Raw genomic sequence first — 26,882 nt, forward strand, 5'->3', positions numbered from 1 at the left:
TATGTTGGCTGGTGACTGTCCCCATTCTAGGGTGAGTGGGAGGCTTTCTGAGAGGGTGATGCTAACTGCCTGCTGAGCAGAGCTGCTCACCAAGCAGAGCAGCTCCTGGTGGAAACTATCTAAACATAAAGGCAGCGGAGAGCGCCAGAAAATCCATTCACTGCCCTGAACAATAGGTCGTGTTGCATTCAGTAATTAACAAGTGAAAAAGAGGCCAAGACTTCTGGAGCACTTACTGAGGGCACTGCTTGGCTCCAGACACCAGAATGTTTAATCTCCACAAAGACCGATGGAGCAGGAGCTATTATTTTCATCGCTTCCATTTAACTGATGCTGAAAGGGAGCAGGAACGTGGAGTAACTTGTGTAAGGTCATAGAGGTGGGGTGTGGCATCACCAGCATTCAACTCAGGCCTCCTGGCATCAGAGCCCACGTGGTTATCTGCCACCCACATGTGCTGGCTCTGAGAACCAGCAGCCTGGGCTCTCCCGCTTTCTGTGTGGTCATGGGCAAGTTGATCTTGGCTTTCACGGGCCTCGGTTTTCCCTCTGAAAAATTAAGGGGTTAGGGGATTGGACAAGAGAGCCATTCTTGTAGACTGAGATCAATAGACAAGAAATCAAGTACCGGCCTGGAAGATGTGTGGCCCAAAGGATTTAGTCAGCACTTAGTAAATGTGACCTGCCACCACCACCACCACCATCCTTGATATCTCAGAGGACAAAGGTAAGTAGACCAGGGCCTTTGTCAGTAACTTTGTTAAGACCCAGTTGTGTTAGTTTTGGGTCCCCCTTCCCAGTGAAGAGGCCTGAGCGCTTGACTTTGGAGGCAGAAGGAAGAGCAAAGGTAGTTGGGAAGCTGGGCCTGTGTGGCTGAGTGGTTGAGCATCAACATATAATCCAGGAGATCCTGGTTCGATTCTCGGTCAGGGCACATGCCTGGGTTGTGGGGGTGTGAAGGAGGCAGCCGCTCAGTGACTCTCATCATTGATGTTTTTCTCTCTATGCCTCTCCCTTCCTCTCTCTGAAATCAATAAAAACATTAAAAAAAAAAAAAAAGGTAGTTGGGAAGATTTTGCTCAGTCCATGGATGGCTTGGGAGAGAAGAGCCCCAAGGAACTAGCAGCTATGGAGAAAGAAGAGGGTGAGCCCTGGGGCATGATACCTTTTGGCATTGAGGAGGGGCTCTTGGAATTATTTACTGTTCCTTGAGAGAGGGGAGTCAAGACAGAGGGCACTTGACCCACTGTATTTCAGTTTATTTAGAGTAGCGTAGCTGTGAATTCAAAATGGAATCTAACCTGAGGAGACTGTAGGGCAGATCATGGATGAGAAACTGTATCTGTTCTTTTTTGAGGATTTCCAGACTTTCCTCAACTGGACTTGGTGAGTCTTATGTTATACCTTTTAGACATTCACCTGATCCCATGGTGGTGACAGTCAATTTCTGGGGGGAGGAAAAACTTTGGAAAGACTGACGCTGGAAGGGAAGGTTGTAACCCAAGGCTGGGACTGTATCATGAAATGTTACTGGCCTATATTCAGATGTTTCTTTTCCAGGGCTTTTAGCTTTGTGGGAAACTATAGGCACGCTTTAGCTATTGCTAGAGACCAAATGTAAAAATGTTTTATGAACATCAGAAAAGTAGTCCCCCAAAGAAGTTCTCTTTTGGTTTTTGCAATTCAGATGAGAATTCTCTCTTCCCTTCCCATTTCCCTTCTCTCCAGCCCCCTTCTGGCTAATGAAGTAATCGATTGTCCTCCATTCAAGAAGATAAATAGCACAGAGGCTTGGCCTTGGTGCTCTGCTAAGGCCTCATGGAGCCTACACAGGAATGGGGAGTGGGCTGTGAAGGAGGCGGCAACAATGAGGACATTTTCAAGCTCCTGGGGTGTGTAAATAAATAGATGATAAGCTCACAGTTTCGAGAGCCAAGAGTGTATATCCGAAGTCATCACTGTGTGTCTTTTTGAGGCCTCTGTTTGATCTACAGCCTGCATCCATATAAAATGTGGCCATGCAGTTCTGGCACCACCCCATGGTACACATGGAATAACAGCAGAGGAGAATTCGAAGACCTGGGTTTGGGGGTTGTCTGGACTACTGTACTTCCTACTGTGTGACATTGGGCAAGTCACTGAATGCTGCCTGGCACACAGTAGGTGCTTAAAGAGTATGGACCAAATGAATAAATAAACCAACAAACCACCTGCCTGAGCCTCAGCTTCCTCCCCTGGGAAATGGGGGCATGATACCTCCCCAACAGGCTGTGATCACGTAGGTAAAACTGCTTGCTAGAAGTGCTTCTCAAACTTGCCTTCGTTTCCCATGAGTCACCTGGGGAGCTGCTTCAGATTCTTACTCTGGAGGCCTGCGTTTCTAACTAACCCCCAGGGGATCCTGTGTGGACCACACTTTGAATAGTTAGGCCCAGGACTCTGAAATGCTTGGGATGATTAACATCATCTCTTCAGCCGATGGGCTCGGAACTCATTGTCCCAGTGTTCCACGATGAGGGGCTTCCTGGGACACAGCACCCTCTCGGTAGAACTAGGAAAGTCCTGGGCAAACTGGACAAGAAAGGGATGCTTTGGTCTGAGCTGCTGTGTGAACTGAAAACCAAACCAAACCAAACCAAAAAACAAACAGGTGAGGCTTTTGCTAACGAGAGGAATATATTCCCACCTTACAATTTGTCCGCCCTGCCCCCCTTATTTCACAGAGGCCCAGAGGTGTTGGGTTGGCTCAGCTCCTGGGGACGGGGCTGGGGCTACAGCTCCTGCCTCTGATTCCCTGCATAGCTGGGCGCTTTCTCCACCAGCCCACGTTGCCTTCTCCAACACATTCCTCTTTATTTGGCAAACACGGTACGTTTATTTATAAATTGACTTGTTTGGAGACTGAAATTTGGCATAGCTGATTTTGGCTGTGGGGAGTTCACATTTTTCCTCTCTTTGTTTTGGTTTGCTTAACCGTGACGGCGAGCAAGAAATAAAAAGCGAAGTAATGAAAACACAATGAGGCTGCTAAAGCGGTTCGAATGCAAAGCTTCCAGAAATGCGGCAGTATCAACTTATATGGATTTACTTAGTAATTCTAGAGAGCAGGTTGGAAACCCATGAGGTTTACTTCCAGGGATTTACAAACCCTAAATAAATAAATAGCTGGGGTCTGTCTCTTTCCAGGCTACTTCTCCTGGAGGTGGGACTGAGAGGTTGGGAAAAGCACCCCTGTGGGGCAGATGACTGGAGGCTGTCCTTAGTGAAGGTCCTTAGAGAAGACGTCTGTCATCAGGACTAAGGCATGTGTGGCAATTTGCAGAACGTCACTCAAAATCTTTTGTAGTTTATCTTGCACACAGCAGGAGTCTTAAAAGAATGTTGCCTTTTATTGTTAACACTCGAGAATCCATGCATAGAATTCACACTAAATAACGTGAATACATTGCATTTAGGAGAGCTAGGGTGCCCTCAATCTCCAGATCCTCCTAATTGTGCTGTAAATTCAGGTAGGTTTTTGTTGGGAGGGTGAGGGAGGAGAATGGAGAGGGAGAGAGAAAGAAAGAGAGAGAGGGGGGCAGGCGGCATTTTATCTGTGACTCTACCTGGGGTTGCTTCTCAAGGCCAGGAGTCTGGGTGTAGCCCCCTTAGCGCTCTGAGCAAATCTGTATCTGTTCCAGGAGCCGGAGCAGAGCGCCTTAGTCCTGCTCACAGCCAGAGGAGTGATCAGTTCAAGCGGCGAGCACTTCGCTTTTCAAATAGTGTGGTTGGCTGGCAGCTTTTGCCACTGTCTCAATTTAACAAACCAAGCTACAGGCTGAGCACACTACAGCCTAAAAATATACACACACTGGGATACATTACACAGGGGAGCTCTGGTGAAACACAAACATTTAAAAACTTGTTTCCATGGGCCCATCGATAACTTTTAATAGTGACAAATGGACATTTCAGCTTCAGGCTTCGGGCTGAGACCTGAAGAAGCGGCCTCCAGAGTCAGGGTCTGCTGGGCTGAGTGGGTGATACCTGATTATGGCAGGAGGGAGGTGGGCAGGCAATTAGACTTGGAGATCCTGTCTGCTACCCGGGGCATTCCTGGGCGCTAGGGCGATGGCTGAGCTCATGTGCACTCCTGTTCTGGAAGCAGAAACCCCTGGGGCCTTACTGGACAAATCTAAGAGCAGCTGATTCAGGAATGAGGTCATGCTCACAGCCTGATTCAGGGCCCCCTCGCCCGCTGGCCTCTTCATTCCTCTTATTCCCATGTTCTTGTTGGCTCTCTTAAGAGTTGTGTAAAAGAGCCTCCCTGAGACTTTCTGATTTCTGGGCTCCACAGACAGCTCCCCAGAGCCCTACCTCACAGGGTTAAAACTTCCTGTCGCAGTGATGACCTCTCATGGACCGGACCCTCCTACCTCCCAGGGGGATCACTGTGAGGATGCCCAGAGACACCATGTGGAGAAGGTGCCTGCCAACTACCTGCTTTCCTTGGAGATCGTCTATTGCTATGGGGCAGGGGCACCTGGAAGTCTACAGGCTCTCTGTGGTTGATCGTTTTGGACTATCAGCCAAACTCAGAGGGTTGACCACCAGAACCCCATGTCTCCTTCTGGTCACTCTCCACAGCTACCCAGCTAACCTGCTCTAAACCTTGGAGTAAAACTCCTGGGTCTAAGAAACACTTATCCTGAGAGAGACCCTAAGGATAGCTGCGACCCAGCCTTACCTCCGGGATTGCCTAGCTCTGTTTCTTGGGAGCACTCGGTTACATGTTTTGGCTGGAGACATCCAGAGGCTCTTTAATGTCCAGAGGCCTCTCTTAATGACACATCTTTAGTTCTTTTTGCTGTAAACAAATCAGGCTGTCTGCTGCCAGACAACTCCACTGTCATCCCAGGGGTTCACCAGGCTTCTCTGACCCAGCCACCAAGGCATCTGGCACTTTTTTTCCACCTGCGGTGGTTGTGACAGAGGCCTCAGCACATCACCACCCCTTTCTCCAGTCTCCGTGCTCTCTCCATTTGGGAATCCAGAACGGCTGGCAGAGCTCCCACTGGGAAGAGCAGGCTGGGTTTGGGGACAAATTGTGCTGTGCACTGCACTTGGCCACAACAGAAACCATCCCACTGGCCATTTAGACACATAAAGTTCTTTGTGTCCAGATGCTTTGCTGGTCAGGCAAGAGCAAAACTCACCCTCCTGCGGGCCAGGAGTGCTGGGAGCCCAGATCATTTCAGTGCCCGGCTGTGCTGCTCTCACTGAGGGCTGTGACAGACCTTTCTGTCCCTCAGGAGCCTAGAAAGAACCCTGTTCTCTTGGTGGCACTGTCTTTCTTCTTTCTCAAATTCTGACCCTTCCCATAGCCCTCCCTTGTCTGGTCCAGCATGTTTCCTACTCCAGTTGTCATTTGTTTCCTCACCGAGGATAAACTATGGAGTGTCTGGAAGACTACCAGTCGAGTGTTTGGATGTGTCTGTTATTTGTGGACTCCCAACCCCCCACCTTAGGAGGCCGGGTACTTAAACTATCTCCTTTCTTTTGCAGTGGCCCCAATGACACGCATAAAAGGGCGTGACCAAATGGAGACTGTGATTTACCATTTATTTACTGCTGATAATTTTTACTTTGGATGAGGGGAGCTATAGACTTTCATTTTATTTGTTGTTTTTTTAACATATTTTTTAAAAATTGGTTTTTAGAGAGAGAGAGGAAGGGAGAGGGCAAGAGAGAGAAACATGGATGTGAGAGAGAAACATCGGTTACCTCCCGCACCCCAACTGGGGATCAAACCCACCCTGACTGGGAATCGAACCAACCACCTTTCGGTGCACAGGATGACACTCAACAAAACAGTCACACTGGCGGGGCTCTCGCTTTTCATTTTAAATACTCTTCAGAAGCAGCCCCAACTCATCTTTGGGACAGAATTACCTTAAAACCAGCTTAAGTTTGGGAGCCTAAACTCTGCTCCGAAAACTTCTAGCAGAGATGGGGAGGTGGAAGCAACTCTGTAGGTGAGATTTTATGTAGAAAGTCCCTCCTTCCCGTGTGAGCATCCTGTGTCCCAACTGTTCCGGTGACTTTGCTTCTCAACAGACTCCAACTGATGTTCCCTGCTGTGTACATCTCCATAAACCACTCTTTCTCTTTAACAGCTACCAAAATCCAGCTTGGAGGAGGAGAGATAGTAACCAGGAAACTTCTGCCTTGGGAGGTACTTACTGGCACTGACAGAGGGAAAGGCCAGTGAACACGATGGTCACCAAATGTGCCATCGAATAAAGAGCCCCCCATGGCTCGCCTGGCCGAGGCTGGGCTGGGCCCAGCTGGGTTAAAAGGGCTGCACACTCCCGATGCAGACGTACTGGTTCTCAGCAGAAAGGGCAGGTGGAGGGAGCAAAGCCTAGAGGTGCAGTTTTCCCGGGTTCTGTTCTCTCCTCTCCTCTCCTCTGGCGCTGCCCCCTCCGGCGGCCTGCGAAGGGCTCGGGGCTGCAGCTGTGAACGCGGGCGACAACTCCTTCTCCAGACTTCCAGAGCCACAGAAGCAGGGGCTGAGCGCCGAGTCCATAGCCATGAGGACCAGCTCTTGAGTCTATGGACCCTGGATGCGGCAGCCCCAATCAAGAGCTCAGTTCTCTTGTGTCATATGCAGGGGCATTAGGTGACCGGGAGCAGGGCATCTGGTCATCTCCAGGTGGGAGGGGGTCTCTGGGGCAGCTACAGAGTAGACCATTGACAGCCCCAGAAGGGGAGACCCCTTGCATCAGAAGAGGTTGTAGTTGGGTTTACCGTTCCTTAAAAACTCAGTGTGGTGGCTTTGCTGCCCCTCCTTCGATATCGGGGTGTGATGCCCAAACTGAGCTCTGGCAGCACAAACCACTGTCCCAGCTTCCCAGCCAGCGTATGTTTGGAGGAGGCCAAGAAAAATCATTTCTCCGCTTTGTTTTGACTTGTCTTTTTTGGGGTGCCTGGGGCTTCCTTTCTACCCTTCCAAGGGGTGGCTTGGCGCTCTCAGCACTGCTCCGCCTCCACAAAGCCCTCCTTCTCGTGGCCGGAGGGTTCGACCTCTGTGTAGGTGGAGTGGTTGGGGTGGTTGCGGAATCTCATGGCCGGCCAGTGGTGAGGTCTCCGCTGCGGGGGTACAGACCAGAGTCAGTGGGTGTGACCTCACCCACTGGGGACCACTCCCCAGGGACAGCACTGAGCACCGAGACTCTCTTTACAAGGGCACTGGGGGCCTACTGAGAGCTGGGTGAAGTTCAGGGCCCCTCCCTCCACTGCTGGGGAACCTCCTGGGATGTGAGGGCTGCGGGACGTAAGGTGAAAGCTTTAGCAACATAGAGTGGAGCCCTGAGACAGTGGAAAGTGAGGACGTAGGTGAGAGAGGGAATGATTGGGAGGTTCTGGAAATGCCCAGATAATAGGTTCGCATCAGAGTCAGCTGGCAAGCTTGTGAAAATGCAGATTCTTGGGCCTGCCTCAGACCTGCCCTATCAGCATCCCTGTGGCTGGGGGTACCAGGTAGGCTAAGGCTTAAGAATGGCTGGTTAGGACTCACAAGAAACGGGGCATCTAAACAAGAAGGAGGGCCTCTGGGTAATGAGGCGAGCGGGTTCTTGCACCCTGTGAAGAAGACTGTGGTCACAGAGGTGCCACAGCTGTGCCACGAGGACAGCTGGCGAGAAGCCGAGAGTGGGGCAGGGACAGGATCTGCTGAGCTCCGTGGCCCAGTGTGAAGGGGGCTGGACCTTACTTCCATGCTGCACCTTGGGTTGGCTCTCCCAAATTCTGAGACATGCAAAACTATGGCATTCTCAATGAAAGCTCCAAGAGAAAGCAACTTGTTGTTATTACGGTTTGTCAAGTCCAATCTAAAAAACCCACACAGCAGCATATTCTCCCTCCTGGGAGCACGCCCACACCTTTCTTCCCTCTCAGGCATGCATCTCCTAAACTCTCAGGGTCCCCAGAGACTTGCAACCATGCGAGCAATGGGCAGAGGCAGCTTGTCCTGCTCTAATCCCCTGAACCTGTCCCCAAGGCCCTTTTGCTCTGACTTTCCAGTGAGTCAAAGCAGCCCCACCTAGGCTCATTTCTTATAACATTTCTAGAGAGCAAAAGCAGCCCCACCTAGACTCATTTCTTTCCATAACATTTCTAGAGAGCAAAAGCAGCCCCACCTAGGCTCATTTCTTTCCATAACATTTCTAGAGAGCAAAAGCAGCCCCACCTAGACTCTCTCCCATTGCTGCTTCTATCCTAAGCCCTTCCTTGTTTCACTGTCCCCAGCTTTGGTAAACGTACCCTGAAAATAAAAATTAAGAAAACCCAGAAAAACAAAAAACAAAACCCACACAGCAAACAGGCAGAAGACCTAAGTTCCATTATGGCTTCGAATAAACACCGGGCCTGGAATTTGGCCATGAGAGACCATAGATCTTTAGGGATTGACTGCACAGCCACTAAGTGGCCATGTGTGGCACTTTTGGCCTCATTTCTTTCCCCTGGGGCTTAATTTCAAATGAGAGAGCAAAAGCAGACAGGATAGGAGGGCTGCAAGAGCTCTGAGTGCAGAGCCCTTGGGGTTGGGGCTGAAAGAGCACTAGGCAGTGTGAGATGTGCCGGAGGAGTCCATGAAGATTCCTCGGGTGGGAACAGGAGCCAGGCATGTGACAGGTGAGGGATGAGATGGGCAGAGGCAGGTACTGAATGGCCAGGGAAACATGATGCAGAAGTGGGGGGGGGGCTGACCTCGATGAAGAAGAGTGCGGCATTGGAAGTGGGGTGGCCACTGATGTAAATCCCGGCCAGGATGATGACCGCCACGACGAGGACCGCCAGCACGATGCCCACGATGGTGCCCAGGTGCACCGGGGGGCCCTTTGTCTTGGGGGACAGGTTGTCCTGAAGGCCTGAGGAGAGACCATTAGGGCAGGGCTGCTGCAGGGGAACAGGGAAGGTGGGGCCATTGGTCCTGGGTTCTGACAAAGTCCTCGAGATGAAAACTGATGGAACCTTCGATCTAGTTATCAAGTACACGAAAAGGGGGGGCTAGAATGGGTAGAATCATGAGCACGGCATTAACATTCTTGGCATGGTTCAGGTGGCTTTTTAAAAAATAATTTAAGAAAATATGTCTTTATTGATTTCAGAGAGAGGAAAGGAGAGGGAGAGAGAGAAATAGAAACATCAATGATGAAAGTCATTGATTGGCTGCCTCCTGCACACCTCCTACTGGGGATCAAGCCCGCAACCCGGGCATGTGCCCCGACCAGGGAATCGAACCGCGATCGCCTGGATCATAGGTCGATGCTCAACAACTGAGCCACGTCGGCCAGGTCAGGTGGTTTTTCAAAGTCACTTAAAGTTGCCCAAATATCAATCAAATAAAGGATATGAGAGAAGTTTTCTCTGATACTCGTGCCACATACACACTTAAGGAATTCACAAAGGGTATGTTATGGTGAAGAGTTTGGGAGCTGGCATCTGGGTGCCTGGATTTGAATCTAGACTCTGCCACTTGCTAGCTGTGTGACCTTGGGCAAATTATTTAACCTCTCTGTGTCTCAGCTATCACTTATGTAGAACAAGCACCATTATAACTACATGCTGGGGTTATTGTGAGGATTAAAACAAGGTAATTCTTGTCAAGTACTGAGGACCACAGCTGGTGTCTTTGGTGACCTCAATAAGTGTCAGATATTATGATAGCAAAGTGACCATATTTTTACCTGTCACTATCCATTACACCAGACTGCGACGCCCTGAAGGGCAGAGACAGTGTCTTAGTCATCTATGTCCTCAGCGCTGAGAAAAAATGGTCAATCCATCGTAGGAGCTCAATAAAAGAAATGCGCTAGGTTCTCTGAAGGCCAATAAACCAGCAGCCACTCTCAGAACATCCCAAGCATTTGAAATATATTCCATGGAGGAAACTGAGTATTTCCATAGACTATTGAGCTGGAAGCCCATTCAGTCCCACCCTTCCTGTGCGGCTGAGGTAATGGAAACACAGAGAGGTGAAGTGATTTGTCCAAGGACACAGCCTGTGCCAGCCACTAAGAAGCCTAACTTCTGATACCACCTGGGCCGGCTGTTTGCTGCTGCTCCCTGCCCTAAAGGGATGCGGAGATCATGAAATAGAGACAGGAGCATGTCAACAACAGGAATATCTCCTCTTTCTTACATGCGGGACAGGAGTCAGCAGGGGGTGGGGATTTTAAAAGGATGTTGCATGCATCCAAAATCATTGCCCTCCCCAACCCCTCCTCTCTGCAAGCAGAGGAAAGCCAGGAGAGACATTACCCTGGGGCGCTCAGTGCACGGTTTGTACCTCTATCTGCCAACAGGTGGGGAGAGTTGAGGTGACAGGCCCCCAAGCTGGCCTCCCCTGCCCTGGCAATCAGCCAGCCAGCCAGCAGCCTGCAGTGACCCTGGTGATCTGATGGTCAGGGCTTGGGCTAATGAACACATGGTGTAGAGAGGGGCATGGGCCCAGCTGCGCCCTTCCACCCACCCCCCCAAAACACATGCACACTCACACCTGCTGCCCACAGAAGAAGAGCTGCATCTCGGGTGGGAGCCGCAATCAAACTGTGCGTATTAATAGCCTCTTCTCTCCTGCTGAAACCCCACGTCCCAGGCCCTGGAGTTGGAAGCACTTCTACCTCCCCTTTGCAGTGTTTGCAGCAAGGGCCTGAGCTCGCTCTGGGCAAAAGGCAGAAAAGATGGGGCCACCTCACCTCATCAGGGAGGCTGGCCTCCCAGGTAATCCTGGGGTAGGGAACCCCAGCTTCTAGCACCCTATAAAAATTGCGGTGAACAACTCTCGTGTACTCTCTGCCAACCCAGGTGGGGAATCAAAGGAAAGTGGGTGTGAGAGAAGCTGCTCTCCACCCCTCACTGGGAGGCCCACGGGGGCAACAGGCCGATGGCCACGGGCCGCACCACCATGCCTGCCCTTGTGAAGCGCTATCACCCTCCCCCCTCTCATTTTAGGGAGGTGGGTATTCAAGAGCAGGGAAGAAGCCCAGGAGGTTCCTGACCGGGATGGGAAGTGTCTAGATGTAGACACGTGTTCCTTCAATCTAGGGGGCCCCTGCCTTCCCACCGGCAGGAGGTCTAGGAAGCTCAGGCCGCTGTTGTGGCTTCCTCCCCCACTCAGAAAGAAAGCAAAGGGGCAGCTGACGGCTGTACCCTCTTCTGGGGTGAGTCCAGCAGGCAATAGCTCTGAAGAAGAGGGCAGGCAGCTTCTGTACTCACCATCTCCTCCTGCATAGGGATTCAACTTCGTGTCATCTTCCAAAAGAAATCAGAGAAGGCAGATTAGTGAAATCATTATGGCCTTTGTCACTTTAGGTTCGGATGGGACTTCAGGGAGGTTCCATCCAGCCCTTCATTTCAGAGGCAAGGAAACTGAAGCACAGAGAGAGGAGGTGACTTGCTCAGAGTCACGCAGCAGTGTAATGGTAGAAGGCCGTGAGCAAGCCAACTTTTCCTAGTCTCATGTTCATTCATTCAACAAACATTTATTGAGTGTCACCTATGAATTGAGCACTGGGAGCAGGCACTGAGGATAGACATGGTCTCTGCCCTCAGGGAGTTAACAGGTGGAATGGATGGAGGAACAATTAAAATCCAGCTTAATGAAGCTCTGACTGGGAGCCTCACCAGACAAAGGGAGACAAGCAGGAGGGGTGAGAAAAGGGCTCTAGACAGAGGAAAGAGCATGGGCAAAGATCCAGAATCAGCAAGAACTTGGCCAGTTGAGAAGTAAAAAGCAGTTCAGTATAACTGGAGGGTGGAGAGGATGGGAGTGGGGTGGGGGTGTTGAGAGTGAGGCTGGGGGCGGGGGCACAGCTGCCTGGAAACCACATTGAAAACCTTTCACAGTCTCCTAAGGGGCAGCGGGAAGCTGAGGAAGGATTGGAGGAGGGGGTGAACTTGTCACAAGATCAGATTTGCCTGGAGCCTTCCCCCAGGGTACGACCTGGAGGCCAGAGTTCTGCACCAACACACCCTCTCCCCCCACCTCAAGGTGTGTGTCCTGCGGCTTCCTAAATAAGTTCCAATGGTTGACCCTTCCTGTAGTCATACGGGGAACGGAAAGCAAAAGTCCCCTGTTGGGAGGATGCTCTAGATGACAGCTTTAAGCACCAAGACTAAACAAATGGGACCAGTCCACAACTTAGGGCTGCCAACATGCATTTTGTTCCTCTTTCCCCTCCAGCACCTCTACCATCTATGTTGGGTGGGGAATGTCTGGCCCTCGGGCCACAAACAACCAAGAAATCATTTGGTCTGGCCCTTCCAAGGCCTCACCAAAGAGAAGCAATTCCAGCCATCATTTAGGGGTGAGTTAATTAAATGTTTCACCAAACTTAGCAGGCTAATTTTTAAGTTGATAGTTTTGTATGGCCAGCGAATAATGTTATAAATATTCAAATGGCCCTTAGCAGAAAAAAGGTACCCGCCCCTGATCTATGTCATTTTAAAGGCTTTGCCAGCTCCCCTCTGTTCAAAGGTGTTCAAGGCCCTTGCAATCTGTCCCCAATCTCCTTTCCTTATGCCAATCGCCACAACTCAAGACCGCTGCGGTGGTTGTAACAAGCTGCCCAAAGCTCTCAGACACCCTCAGCTTGCACGTCTCTGAGCTGCTGCATATTCTGTTCCTCCAGCAGGACATGCCCTTCCTCCCCTTCAGAAGTCCCAGCCCTGAACTGTCCTCTGCATATAAGGGTTAGGGCTGGGATCAGGGTGAGACAGTGAAGCAGGGTCTGATCCTGACTTTACTTACAATTTTGTTCATTATGGCATTTTTGGCATTAATTTTGTTTTTTACAAATATTGCATTAAAATATTATTTTTCCTGATTTTTTTTTTTTTGGTGCCTCCTAAAGTTTTATACCTGCGTTGAGAGCCTCACTTGCCTCACGCTAGCCCTGTCACATGTGTGTGTCCTCCTTGGTGTCCCATTGCATTTGGTACCTATTTCTGCAGCATCTCGGGTCCCACTGTTCCCCTAGACTGTGAGCTCCTCAACACCCAGCCTAGTTACACTCTCGTGACTAGACACGGCATCCTGCTCTGCTAGTCTTTTCCAGTAAGTCTTGAAATATCAAAAAAATCACATTAGATAATGGAAGAATAAACCATAAGAACATAGAAAAATGGCTCCCTTAGGGGAAAGAGGAGAGAAGACTAGAGACCGGATTTCTTTGAATATACCTGCTTTTGTAGATTTGACTTTGGAACCATGTAAATCATCATTTAACTATTACATGATTATAAAGGAGCCAAAATGTAAAAGCACCCCTAAAAATCAAAAGCAAAACAAAACAGCAAGTTATAGACTTATAATGGAAAGCTATGTCTTCTTCAGGAATTTCAATAAACAAGGTGTTTAAACACACCTCGGAGGCTATTTTGCTACTGCAAGTTCAAAATAATGAACTGGTTAATCAAAACTGACCAGAGTAACCCTAAACATCATGGGGAAAATTAACTTGATTTGAATCAACTTGTTTCAAATCCAGAACATTGACAATCCAATGAAGCCCAGTCCACACCTCCCCCTGGCAGACAAAAAGACATGGTGCCACCTACAGCCAGTCCCTCCTACAGAGTGACTAAAGGTCACCATGCTGTGCCCATGATAGCTTTTCTCCCACTCACCAGGGGCTGGTTCCCAGCTTCCATCTTGTTGGAGTCCATGGAGTACAAATTGGTTCCCTAATTAATGGACTGTGGTAGAGTCCCATGGAAACTCAAATAGTGAAGAAACACGTGATGTTTATTAAAAGGTCACTTTTCAGTAGTTAGCTGTCACTCCTTGCTGCTATCAACATGTTCTGTTCAGCTGCTCATTAGGTGAGGAAATCCAGGAGAGAAATTACCCTCCTACTGCACCTTTTCTGGGTGAGGGCCTATCTCTCCTTGTAGTAAAATGCATGGGCTTTGTGGCAGCTGCTTGCGGCTCAGAGGTCTTTCTGGTTCACTTAAGTGGGTGCATTTGATTGCAAGTGAACAACTCTTAAAATCCAGCCCCTGGCCCTCCTGCTCCCCTGGCCCTCTCTGCCCCCCTGACTGGCTGGGGCCAGAAGGGTCCGCACACCTCCAGCAGCCCGAGTCCACTAACCTCCTGGCTGTCCGGCTTAGTCCTGCACAGGTGGGTCCCCCTGGCTGCAGCGCTGCATCCCCTCCATTCACAGCATCTCCCTGTACCCTGAGACAGATGGTCCCTCACCTGCCTCCACAAGTCTCCACGTGCAGGTTGCAATCACACAGGCAGGAGGGTGTCTGAAACCCATCCTGCCAAGATGTCCTGAGAATTGGGTGTGGGAAAAGTCATCATCAAAATGTTTTTTCTTACAGATGTAACCTGATCACCTTTGCCACCTCCTCCAGGCCTGGAATGACATAAAGCCGCAATCGTCCTCACTCTAGTTAATGTTTTCTTTTGGGGACTGTTACACAGCACACAGAAGCGAGACACACTCCTGGCTGGCAGGAGATACACACGTAATAAAACTGGCCAACAGATGGCTGTATGGGGACAGCCCACCATGGCAGTAACCTGGGAGCAGCGAACTCTCGGGAGCCGAATAATTTAAGGCAGGTTTGACTTATTTGAGCCCAGACATCGTGTGCTGGGCTCTCCACACCCACCACAGCTACCTTCTGGCCTCTGACTCTGTGGCTCACCCGAAGGTCCAGCAAACCCCTGAGCGCTGGGCTCTGAGGATGAACACAGAGGGTTAACTCGGGGGTGACCGGCAAGGGGCTTCTTCCTTTAAACTGGAATTTCCCTTAATTGGAAGGTCACCTGGGCTTGACCATTTTCTCCCTGAGGGCAAGATCTCCTCCCCGCTCCTTTTTCATTTAAGTACCAGCAGGAGCTCTGCTCTCACTCTCTTGGCTCTAACCAGCCCCTGGCTGTTCCTGGACAACCTTAGAGTGACCAGAGCCATCTCAGTCTGCGTTGCTCATTCACCCTTCCCTGAACCCACAGAGACCTTTTTCTATTTCTTTCAGCACTGAGAAAAGCAGTGGGGTTGAGGGGCAGGATGGCTGCTTTTAGAGCCAGATGAGACCTGACTCCACCTCTTCCGGGCTGTGTGACCTTGGGCAAGTCATCAACCTCTCTGAGCCTTAGTGTCTCCTCTACAAAATGGGGATAAAAGGGCATCAGCGTACAGGATTCATAGGAGGACTAAGTGAGTGTTAATGTGTGCACAACAGCACCCTAACTGGCACACAGTCAGTCCCCCCCAAATGTTTGCTCTTTCCGTCATTTGTCCACTTTCCTATGACCATCCTCTGGCCAGATCCATGAGTTGCTGCTCTAATTCCCCAGCTCTCTAGGCTGCATTTAGAAATGTAGGGGCTCCACCACTTCTCCCTCACTTAGCATTGGCAACCTTCATTGCCCTTATGAGCCCATTTCTGTATCTAGAAAATGGAACTGTGGCTGAATAATGTTTTAACATATTAACTTCTTTCTTCTCTCCTTTCTTCCTTTCTATTTGCCCCTTTCAAGCAGGTATCTGGCACAGGGGAGGTGGTAAGAGCCCACAAGTCTCTAGTCTTAGCCTAAAGCAAGGAGCTAAAACCTAGATTTGATGTATTGAAAATGGATGAGAGAGAGGAATTTCTTATAGATAGCCAGCGTCCCAGGGGGGCCTGCACAGGCTTCTGGAGACAGCACATGGTGCCTCCAGGTGGATGGACCTCTCCCCAGGTGTCAGGATTGGCAGGGAAGCTCTTGGGGACAGCCAGGCCTGAAGAGGGAAGAGGCAGGGACGGATCAGCAGCAACCAAGAAGGACACAGCTGCCCTACTCTGACCCTCTGCTGTACAAGGTCAGGGGCAGGGAGCCAGCCCCAGAAGGACTGAGGTGGGAGTCTCTCCAGCTGAATGAGGGCTGAGAGGAGAGGAGTTAGAGAGAAATGAGGCAATGTTCCTGCCACACCTGAGTGCTTAGGCTGAGTCTGTCCCTTCTACAGGGATGATAAGACCTCACAGGTTCTGTGAGGATTGCTAAGATGAACTGAGATACTGTATAAAATACCTGGCCCAGGGCTGGACATTTGTTTTCCCCCTCACCATAGTGAATTTCACCCCACAGCCCTGACATTAGAGCCTGGCCGTGGAGTCCACTCATTCAAAACTTGGTTCTGCTTCTCCCCAGCAAGTGACCCCAGCTCTCTGAGCCTCAGGTCCCTCATCTGTGAAAGGACAGGGCGATTCTTATTCCCCGAGGTTTCCCCTGACAGAGATGATGCTACTCCGGGGCAGCTGCCCTTCCCCAGGCTTCCCCCCTCCCCGCCGTTACCTTCCGTGGTGAGGCTGTCCAAGGGGAGGGGGGAGGAGGTGGTGCTGTGGCCTCCATCGGAGGGGCTGAAGGAGCTGCCGGGGGAAGGTGAGTAGTGGTCCCCATCCTGGAAGTCCTCACACGTCCTGCCCTCTGCCTGTAAGAGAGACCGGGCTGCCCTGGACAGAGGCCTCGCCGACGGACATGCCTCACGGGTGAGGACATGGGGGCACTTCCATCCCTCAGCGGCCAGAAAGTGTAAGATTCCTGCGCATGGTCCAAGTGTGGTGACCGAACCAAAGCTGTGCCCTGAATGCCTTTAAGCCCTGCACTTGATCCTGAAAGGATCTTATCTTACAGGGCAATTTATCTGTCTGCGGTTTCGAATCCTTCCTCAAGGAAGGAGCTGAGATGCCAGCGTGAAATAAGAGCAAATCTGCCATCAGAAGTGGGCTGCTGGACGAGATTTTCTCTCTCTTTTTTTCAAACCCTCACCCCATTACTATTCAGAAAGAGTGGGAGAGAGAGAGAGAGAGAGACACTGATGTGAGAGAGACACATCAATTGTGTTGCCTCTCACACGGGCCCCAGTTGGAGCTGGAGATTGGACCTGCAACCGAGATACGTGCCCTTGGCTGGAATCAGACCTGAGACTCTTCAGTCCACGGGCCAATGCTCTAACCACTGAGCCAAACCAGCTAGGGCTAGACAAGATTCTCTTAAGGCCAGAAAAAGACAGCTTACCCAGCCTTCCTAATAAAACAGATGGTGATGAGCGCCTGGCAGTGGGGTCTGGGGGTTTACGTTTAAATGCTGGGCCTGGCACCTTCACCATCTCACCAACTGTGAAATGCAGGCCAAGTCACTAAACCTCCCTCAGCCTCAGTTTCCCATCCTGGTCAGTGGGGCTCCAGCCTCCAGCTTCTGGGGTCTTGTTAGGAGTAAATCAGAGCAAGCATAGAGCAGCATGCAGGGAAGTAAATTCACACTGCAAGGAGAGATGGAGAGAGGAAGGGAGGGAAGAAGGACATGAGGATGACACACATGTTAGTATGCTCCCCAACAGGATGCTCCCCACCCAAGATCAAAGTGTGGAGCGTCCTGGAAAACTCCAGTGATAAGAAGGAATCTGTATGGAATCTAAATGGGAGGAGTCTGGAACAACCGTCCTCACTCTCAGAACGACTGCCACCCTCAAGGCCTGAAGGCTGGAGCCACAGTTGCTTCACGAATGTCATCAGGGGCACAGCCTCCCAGAGGATCCGAGTCCCAGGTGAAGGGGACAATTTCACCAAGAGCCAAAGACACCTTGAGAAGAGCTACCAGGCAAGGGGCCTGCTGACAGCCCTACTGTTTCCCACACCTGGCTCACTTAAGTCTCTCACCTCCTGGGCACAGCCGTAGGACAGCCACTCCTGGCGGTAGCGGTCAAAGCCACTGGAGCATCTGCAGGGGAAACCAAAGGTCAGAGGTAGGGGGGTGAGGATTGATAGAGAAGCTCTCTCCATGCAGCAGCAGCTCTCCCATGATAGTGAGGAAGGGGCTAGCCTCCCAGGGTTTCGGCGGTCAAGCTCCCAAGACCACTGGGCAGGTGCCCTCAGCACCAGGCAGCTGTCAAATCGGGAGTCAGACCCTCCTGCCCCCTCTATTCCTTTCAGAAGGAGGGGAAGGTATTTGTGAAATTCCCACCTTCTTTCTGACCCAGCTCCCGAGGATCAAGGCCTCACCAGTCCAGATGTGTGTATAGGGGGCTAGACCGCATGACCTCTAATGACCTTCCAGGTCCCCCTGACTTGGGACTGCCACGAAATCGCTAAAAATTCAGGAAGTTCACACACGTGTTCTCATTCGGAGAAGTCTTGTTCATTCACCAAGACCCCTCTTTTGGTGGAAGGGCCTGAACTTGGCCAGGAGAGGCTGAGTGAAGGTGGATATCAGTAGGTTTAGCCAACACCCACCCCCCTGTGTGATCATTAAAGGGCAGAAATGAGGGTCCTGCCACAGGCTGGGAAAGAGACAAAACTGGCTGACCAGGGTTCCCTGAGAGGACACTGCGCAGTGCAACCGAGCTGGAAGGCGCCAAGCACTTCACTCGGGAAGGGTGGAGGCATGAGGATGAACGGGAGGATGTGCTCCATGGCACCACGCTCAAATTTCCAGTCTCCACTCTTTGGTGCCAAGAGAATCCATCAAGCCCCACTCAAGGGCAGGGACATCTGCGTGGGGAAAATAATATCACGCGCCACCAGTACTAAGAAAGAATTCATGGCTAGTTAACTTCCTGCACCAGCAATTCCTGCAGCAGACGCTGAACTGAGCCGTCCACGCTCCTCTCTCTCAGGTCCTCTGTGCCCACCAGTGTGGGGAATGGAGGATTAGGACGACTATTGGGGGATGGAAACTAAAGTTTCTTTTAGGCCACAATGATTCTTTCAAGGACTGAGCCTTTGATAAAGGTCTAAGAGCATCACATTCTAAGCCTGGAGCCAACCAATCCTGATTCAAAGGGCATGAGAAGTGGCCATTTACTGAGAGCCTCCCGAATACTGGGTGCTGCCCCAGCCACACGCTGCTCCTGCACCATCTCATGGGACCCTCCCAGTGGCATGGGAAGGCAAGGATTATGCCGTCATTTCCTGAGCCAAATCCTGGAGTTAAGGTCACCCTTAGACTCCAGAGTGGGCCACTGGGGGGCAATGTGGGATGACAGGGAAACACAGCCACGGTAAACGAAACTGTCTAAATCAGATCCAGCCCCAGGGCAGGGAGGGGAAGCCCTGGCAGTCTGCAGAGAACAGAGTGGGTTGAAGGGAAAGGGTTAGCCAAGAGCCCACATGGTGATTGCAAGCAGCTGTTGGTGGGAGAGGCCTTGGTGGCCGCCCCAATGCACCAGTCCTGCCCTCTGACATTTTAGGGGCATGGAGTCAGCTCTTAGCTGGAGCTGAGGCTCCAGAGAGCTGGCAAGGAGGGGCCCACACTGGGGTGAGCCTAGGTTCATGGGTATCTGAGGACCAGAGGTTTCCAGACCATGTCAGTCTTGCACCCTCTGATGAAGAGCCTCTGTCCTGTAGCTGACAGAACCACAGCAGGGGCCGTGTCCACACCCCAGGCCCTGCCCGCCCCCAACCTGACGAACCCTCATTAAACTGTCATGGTCCCTGGCACCAAAGAGTGAAGATCTGGGATTGGGCACATGTGTGAAATGGGGCTGTGTCAATGCGAGGCTTTGCTTCCATCTGACCCATTTTGCAGTTCTCAGGCTCAGCTGTCGTTGGATGCTGAGTCACGCGGTGGCAGCCAGCCCGAAGGTTCCAGGGCTCGTCTGTGCTCATCTGGATGATCTCCCCATGCTGAGGTGGTGGCGCTCAAACTTGAAAGTGCACAAGATGGACTTGTGGAGCTGCAAGGCTCCACTCCCAAAAGAACCAGCCTGAGGTCCACTCTGTGTATCTCTCTGAGGCTCTGCGCCTTTCATGTGTAGGGCCCCGAACACTTTGCAAAAATGCTGTTTGGTATTTGAGGGGTTAAAATAACAGCAGGTTCCTCACCCCTATTTCTCTGAACCACATAACCCCAGCCCATTTTACCGGGAAAACAAACTGAGTGAATAAGAGCTGTGGGAGGAACACCTGGGAGGCTGGATGAGGGCCTCTCTCCCCTCCCAGCCCCGAGCTGCGTCATGTGTGCTGTGAGCTAGGCAGGCCGCCTGTAAAGGCCGATGGCTTCTATTTCTACACAGAGATATTGGAAAGGAGCAGAGGAAACACTGGCAGCTGTGTGACAGCTGCCTGGACCTCAGAGACTCCATGATTTGCAATTTCAAGATTGCCTTAAAAGCTCTAGGAGTTCACAGGGCATCCACTCTCATAAGAGACGTAACCCCCAGAGAAATTATTATTTTCTTCCTTCTGTCATTTACTTATCCTGGGTAGGAGAACAGGGCTCAGCTTCCGAGTCTAATGTGTGAGGAATGGAAAGTGAGCTGGACTTAAGAACTTTATCCCTGAACCTGCATCTCATCCAGATTTTTCTCTGCTTCTAAAACCAAGCAAACATAGCTTTGTTTGCCCCAACTTCCCACAGATGCCTGACATTTCCATGCCCCTGGTTTTTAGGAAACCCTGTTGCAGCCTTAAGGTGGTGTTTTGGGGTCCTGGGGCTCTCACCCAACAGCAGTGAGTCTTCGGGTCACCCCATCTCACACTTGTGTGCAGAGGAGGCACCATGATCACGTACAGGCTCCTGGGGTTCTTGCCCAGAGCTCCTGATGCAGGGCCTGAGGCGTGTCCCAGGAATCCGTGAGCCTCAGCTGACTCTGGAATGCGTGCAACTGTGGACCCCTCTGAGAAGCCCTGCCCCAGCATGAACCCACCTTTCCCAGGTGTGAGGAGGGAGCTGCAGTAGCTGGAATCTCTAGGAGCCTAATGTCATCACAGGAACCCTGCCACACAGGCACCTTGATTCGTCACAAACCTCAGGAAGAAGCTCACTTCTGTGACCTTCTTGTCCCAAGGGTCAGAGTGGACTGGCCAGAGGCACCTTCCTCTTGGCAATGAAGCCTGAGACAAGGGCGGGGCCGTGCTACCCTCTTCCACCGTCTGCCTGCGGGAACCCGAGGGTCAGTCTGGGCACAAACCTCTGGAGGACATGGCACCAGCTGCAGTTGAAGGTCAGGTCTGAGGACATGCAGGCTTCGCAGCTCCGATGCTGCAGGCAGGCTGCAAGAGAGAAGGCAGTGGCCCCTCAGCACCAGGCCCTCCACAGGCCTCCAAAAGGTGTAACTTTCCTGAATGCTGAATCCTTACTGAATTATGCAGTCTCTACTAGCAGAGACCCTAGAGGTCATTAACGCCTCCCTCACTTGAGTCCAGCCCTGATTCCTCCCTCCCTCCCTCCCTCCCTCCCTCCCTCCCTCCCTCCCTCCCTCCCTCCCTCCCTCCCTCCCTTCTTTCTGTCTCCTGGGGGGTCAGGCCCTGAGCTGGTGGTGAGGATTCTGCAGTAAGACTACCTGCTTGGGCCTTGCAGTCATATGGGGAGATAGACACTAAACAGATAACAAAGATAACCACATAATAATTATTTTGATGAGGTTTATGGAGGAGAATTACAGGGTGCTGTAAACATGTCCAAAGGGATCTCACCCAGTCTGGGAAGTTCTGCTCTGGGCTGTTGCCTACAATTACAGGGTTGAAAGGGATTTTATAAAATTGAGATATATTTGACACATACTGAGTAAGTTTAAGGTGTACAACACATTGACTTGACACATTTATATCGCTATATGATTGCCAATGCAGCTAACAGCTCTATCGTGTCACCTAATTACCATTTCTTCATGCGGTGGGAGCAATTAAGATCCAGTCTCTTAGCAAGTTTAATGTTTATAACACAGTTTTGTGTCTATAATCACTGAAGACGATTTTTTAAGATGTTCTGGTTTGATTCCCATCCAGAGCTGGCCGGGAGTACTCATGCCCCACCCCTGACGTTTGGTCCATGAGAAGGGACTGTCCCAGAGTCCCGCCCCTGGCCTCTCTCCACCTCCTCACTGGCCTCCCAGGGAAGCCTGAGGCTGTTTCTGAGGGTAAACCGGACATACAAAGCCCATTCCTTCTTCAGCTGCTTCTCTCTCGGAAGTGGGCTACCCCAGGGGGTGCGCAGGCATCTCTGCTCATCCAGGCTTAAGTCTTACTTGGGAAGTTACTTAACCTCTTGGTGACTCGGTACCTCATTTATACAAGAGGGATCGTGATGTTATCTGCTTGGCAGATCTGCTGTGAGGATGACATGAGATAACACCTGGGGAGAGTTTAGAATAGCGCCGGCCACGTAGTGAGCCCGGTGAACGCTACTTCTTATTACTGACTGTGGTCTTACTCCTGCCTCTCAATATCCCTACCACATATTCATTCTCTCATTCATCTCTCCAAGCATTCTTTCAATATATATTTACTGAGCGCCCGATGTGGCACAGCAGCAAACAGGAAAAGGCAGAAGCGCTGCCCTCACGGAGCCTGCAGTCCAGCGGAGGAGACGGCCAACCCATACGCAGGCAAATAAATATACAGCAGGGCTTCCAGTGGTGAGAAAGGGGTGAAAGACTAGAGCAGAACCAGGAGGCGAAATGACCGTGGGGGATGTGTTCTATTCAGGGAGGTTGGGAAGGCCTCTGAGGCTGCTTGGGCAGAGACAGAGAGAAGGGAGGAAGGGAGCCTGAAGCTCTCCTGGGGGAGAAATCCAAGCAGAAGGGCCCCTGTGCAGAGGCCCGGGAGGACCATGTCCCAGGCGTGTTCCCAGCAGCAGCCAGAACCCTAACAGGCTGGGCAGAGTGGAGAGGAGGGATCCCCTGGGCAGGGCAGAGTCAGAGAGCAGAGAATCTAGTGGGAGCAGTTGCTGGAGGGCACCAGCCAGGCAGAGGAGCAGAGAGGGCCAGGGGAGCAAAAGCTGTGGGGGCTGAATTTTAAGAGTTGTTCACTTGCAGTCAAATGCCACCCACTTAAGTGAACCAGAATGACTTCTGATCAGCAAGCAGCTGCCACAAAGCCCATGCATTTTACTATAAGGAGAGACAGGCCCTTGCCCAGAAAAGCTGCAATAGGAGGGCTCTTCTGATGAGCAGCTGAACAGAACACATTGATAGCAGCAAGAAGTGACAACTAACTACAGAAAAATGACCACTCATTCAATAAACATCGCACGCACTTCCCCACTATGTGAGTTTTCACGGGACTCTATGACAACCCATTAATTAGGGGATCAATTTGCATTCCATGGACCCCAGCAAGATGGAAGCTGGGACCCAGCCCTTGGTGAGTGGGAGAAAAGCTGTCATAGGCAAGCGTGGTGACCTTTACACATTTTGTGGGAGGGACTGACTGTAGGTGGCACCATGTCCTTTTGTCTGCCAGGTCTTTGCAGGCCTAGAAGGGTGGATGGAAAGCCATGGGCAGGAAATAAGCAGAAATTGGCCTGGCCCAAGAATGAGAGCTCTGGCTGTTTTGTTCCCTTGTGTACCCAGAGGGCCTAGAACAGTGCCCGGCATGTGGGAGGCAGTTAACCTGTTTACTGAGTCATTATATAGATGCTTGTGTTATCCCCATTGTACAGAGAGGGAACTGAGGTTTAGAAAGAGTCACCGAGCTGAGAGAGGTGGGTCTGGGTGTGAATGGTCTGTCTGAGCAGATGCCCTGAGCTCTTAGCCTCCATGGGTCCCTCTGCCCCAGTGCCCACCTTCACCCCACACCATCTTTTCATGAGCCTCTTCCAGAAGTGGGACCAGCCACAGAGTGCAATGGCTTAGAGATGACCCATCCACACCTCTGGAAGAATCTTGAATAAGTTCTCCCCCAAAGGTAAGGGAGAGAGCCTAGGCTGGGGATGCAGGGTTTTCTGAGGACAAAGCTAATTGGCCTCCCAGGGGTTCCAATGACAGCCCTGTAGCACTGTCTCCTTCCCAACCAGCTGCACCCACATGGGAGCCCATGGCCTGGTCATTCCCAGGGACTCTGGAGGCCCCTAAATGGCCCTAGTTAAACTGAAAACAAACCCTGGGAGCCTCGTGGGGTGTTCATAAGGCCCACTGAACTTTTTTCTCATCTGCATTTCAGATGTCCTGCATGCTATTAAATGCTCACAACATTCACTGGCAGGGTGGGAAATGGCTTACATGGACGAACAGTGTCCCAGAAACTCATTCCCAGGACAGTTCACGTCTTCCCCCAGGGCAGTTAGCCCTGTCCTTGGATGTCCTTGCTCCTACAAGAAGTTTTACTCAATCCCTAGGATGTGAGGTTTGCTCTCACCAGTTCTTGAGAAACCATTGGTTCTCAGGCCCCAGGCCCCTCTTGCCTAGAGGGAAGGCGTCTGGAATGGGAGTGGGGCTGAAACCTGCCTGGTGTCCTAGCCCTGTGACCCCGAGGTGTCTGGTCCTTCCTCTTTTATAGGGAGGACGCCTGCGGAGCCCAGACTGAGATGCCTGGCCTAGCATTCCAGAACCCTCCTCCTCCTCTCCTTTCCCCACCTCCTGTTCCCAGAACCTCCAGGGAAGAGGAAAAGGTAGGGGTGGGGGAAACAGGCGAGAAACATCCCAGAGGACAGGGAAGAGCCACAGCTTCAGAAGCTGGGAGGTACCATGAGAGAGAAGATGAAATGAAAACCCTCTTTAAAAATCCAAGAATGGGAGCGTGGTCCTCCTTTCCCTCAGGCTCCCCAGCTGCTCTGATCAGATCCTGAAGAGCATCCAACCCTGATCCTGCGGGGTCCACAGCAGCAAGAGGGGCCTTGGCCGTGACGTGCTTTCACCTGTAGGTGAGTGGAGTACAGACAGGGGCGAGGGCCAGGGCCCCATGTTTCTCGGAGAGCTGCTGGCTAAATCCTTTTATGGCCTTCTGCCTGTGGACTCCAGCATCACCCCCCTCTAAGGAAAATACAATGACAAACTATGGATCAATTCAGTTCCTGGATTATTTTTCCTGGGACTCAGTCTAAGTTCTCAGAGGTACATCTTTCCTGGGTTTCAATTACACATTAATAACAATAGCTGTCATCTGCCAAGCAGAAACCACACCCCAGGCCTGAGAGGTGCCAGTTAGTGTCAGAGCTGCCATTTGTGTCCTCACCTCTCCCCACTGTGGTTCTAAAGCTCTGGGCAGGAGGTGGTATTAGGCCCATGTGACAAATGATAAATGGAGGCCCAGAGACTTTAGGTGGTCAGACCTACACAAGGGTCAGTGGTGGGCCTGCGGATGGCACTCAGTCTGACTCCCAAGCTCTTTCCAGGACACTGCTGTCCTAGGCTGCCTTCCCATCAGTGGGAACCACCCCTACTTACTTGGCAATGGGGTGAACTCCACGGCCGATGTGCTGATGACCTTGCTGGGGTCCAGCTCCACACGGTGGTATTCGAAGATGGCCCTTCGCCGAGATTCTGAAACAGAGGCAGAGCCTGGCATTGGGAACATCTCACAGGCAAGGGACTCTGAGGCCTGAACCAGGAGCCGGATGGTGGGCAAGAGATCGTAGTGAGTGGAACTGAGGGCAGGAAGTAAACCCACCAACCTGGGATAGTGATGCTGGTGCTATGGGGTGACAGGAGGACAGCGGTTGGCCTTGAGAGAGCTCTGTGTGATAAGCAGGTTTAACTACTCAGTGCAGAGGCCTGGCTGCTCCCGGGGTCAGGACATGGGAGATCCCACGCTCCTGTGTGCCTCTGCGCCTTCACAGCTGCTGCTCCTTTGACCCATAATGCTTTTCCACCCTTTCTCTCCCTGCCAAGCTCACCCTTCTACATTTAGCTCAAGGGCCACTTCCTCTGACAAGCTCCCCTTGACCACTCCCTCCTCTTCCCCACTCAGGCCAGGTGCCCTCGCCCACTGCACTCACCACCTTGTGGTCATTAGGTTTTACCTGGAAGGTGGGAGGCATTAGACTGTGAGCATCTGGTCCTGAACCTGACCCATAGTGAGCACTCTGCACATGTCTGTGGATGGACAGGCTGACCTTGGAGAACCTCTTCCTTCCTGGATGGAGGCCAGAGTGAGGTTCAGGGCCTGGGGCCAGGCTCATGTCCTGCCTCAGTCCCTGTGGAAACTTCCTACAGGACCTCAGAGTCAGGAAACCCAAGTTCTGATTTGAGTTCTGTTCCCAACTTGATGGACAACCTTAGGGCCTCAGTTTCTTGTCTATGAAATAGAAAGACAAAAACACCTGCTTAGCACCCTTTGGAGGAAAAACTGGAATTGTGGACTAAAAGACTTTTCCTAAAATGGCAACCTGAGATGCTCTGACATTTCCCATGACACCACCCGTTCTCACCCAAGAACCATGACTTGGGGTTGGTTTCCTTTGGCTCTGAAAAGCAGGCAGCCAGCCACTGAGCTTTGTGAATGAGCTCCCCATGAGGGGAAAGGGCACTTAGTGTTTGGTCGCCCAGCACCCCTTCTTCTGGACTGCTTCCTCAATTCCCTTTGGGGGAACTGCCCCCAGCCCCTTCCTACGTGGTCTGCAGAAGCTGCCACCCTCCTCTATGATCCTGCCTCCCTGGCCACACAGTGATTGGTCCAGGAGCTGAGCATCTGATGAAAGCTGGACCAATCAGAGACCTTCCTTGGGACTTTTCAGCTACAACCAAGAGCCACTTTGCTCTCTATCCATGAATGGCCACAGTTCCAAGCTCACGGGGAAGCCTATCTTGCTGGTGGCGTTCCAGGCTCTGGAGTCCCAGGTCCTTCCCTGGTCCATCTCACCCGCTGTCTGCTCTCCTTTGGCTCTGTGGGCTACTTCAGTCTCCTCGATGTACCCTTTTTTCCCACATACCCTAGTTTGAGTTGGGTTTTGGTCGCTAGACACCCAGAATAGATGAGGATATCATTTTCTCATTCAGCCGAAGGTGGTTTGGAGGAAAGTTTCCCATGGTGACAGTAGAACTCAGCTGGGGCATCCATGAAAGAGAGGGCATCCCGTGCAACTGCAGGGTGCCCCATCCCCTGTTGCCCCTCCTTTATAAAGAATATGGGGGGCATCTGCTGCTTAAAAGAATATCTCATCTTGGGGAGGTGAACAGACAATACAAT

The 26,882-nt window shown here is 51.5% G+C and overlaps 1 protein-coding gene across 1 annotated transcript in view; it reads right to left on the reverse strand.

Annotated features, from left to right (window-relative positions):
- Nucleotides 1-3,372: 3,372 nt before the first annotated feature.
- Nucleotides 3,373-26,882, reverse strand: part of PLXDC1 (plexin domain containing 1) — a 58,415-nt gene continuing 34,905 nt past the window's right edge. Inside the window, exons 8-14 of the mRNA XM_081160961.1 lie at nucleotides 25,142-25,237; nucleotides 20,948-21,029; nucleotides 17,697-17,757; nucleotides 16,333-16,468; nucleotides 11,262-11,297; nucleotides 8,751-8,911; nucleotides 3,373-7,130 (exon numbers count right to left, since the gene is read on the reverse strand). Coding sequence (XP_081017087.1) covers nucleotides 7,011-7,130; nucleotides 8,751-8,911; nucleotides 11,262-11,297; nucleotides 16,333-16,468; nucleotides 17,697-17,757; nucleotides 20,948-21,029; nucleotides 25,142-25,237 — 692 coding nt within the window. The 3' untranslated portion in view covers nucleotides 3,373-7,010. The remainder of the gene's footprint in view (nucleotides 7,131-8,750; nucleotides 8,912-11,261; nucleotides 11,298-16,332; nucleotides 16,469-17,696; nucleotides 17,758-20,947; nucleotides 21,030-25,141; nucleotides 25,238-26,882) is intronic.

Source organism: Miniopterus schreibersii (assembly GCF_964146895.1).
Source record: "Miniopterus schreibersii genome assembly, chromosome: 16".
Lineage (NCBI taxonomy): Eukaryota > Metazoa > Chordata > Mammalia > Chiroptera > Miniopteridae > Miniopterus > Miniopterus schreibersii.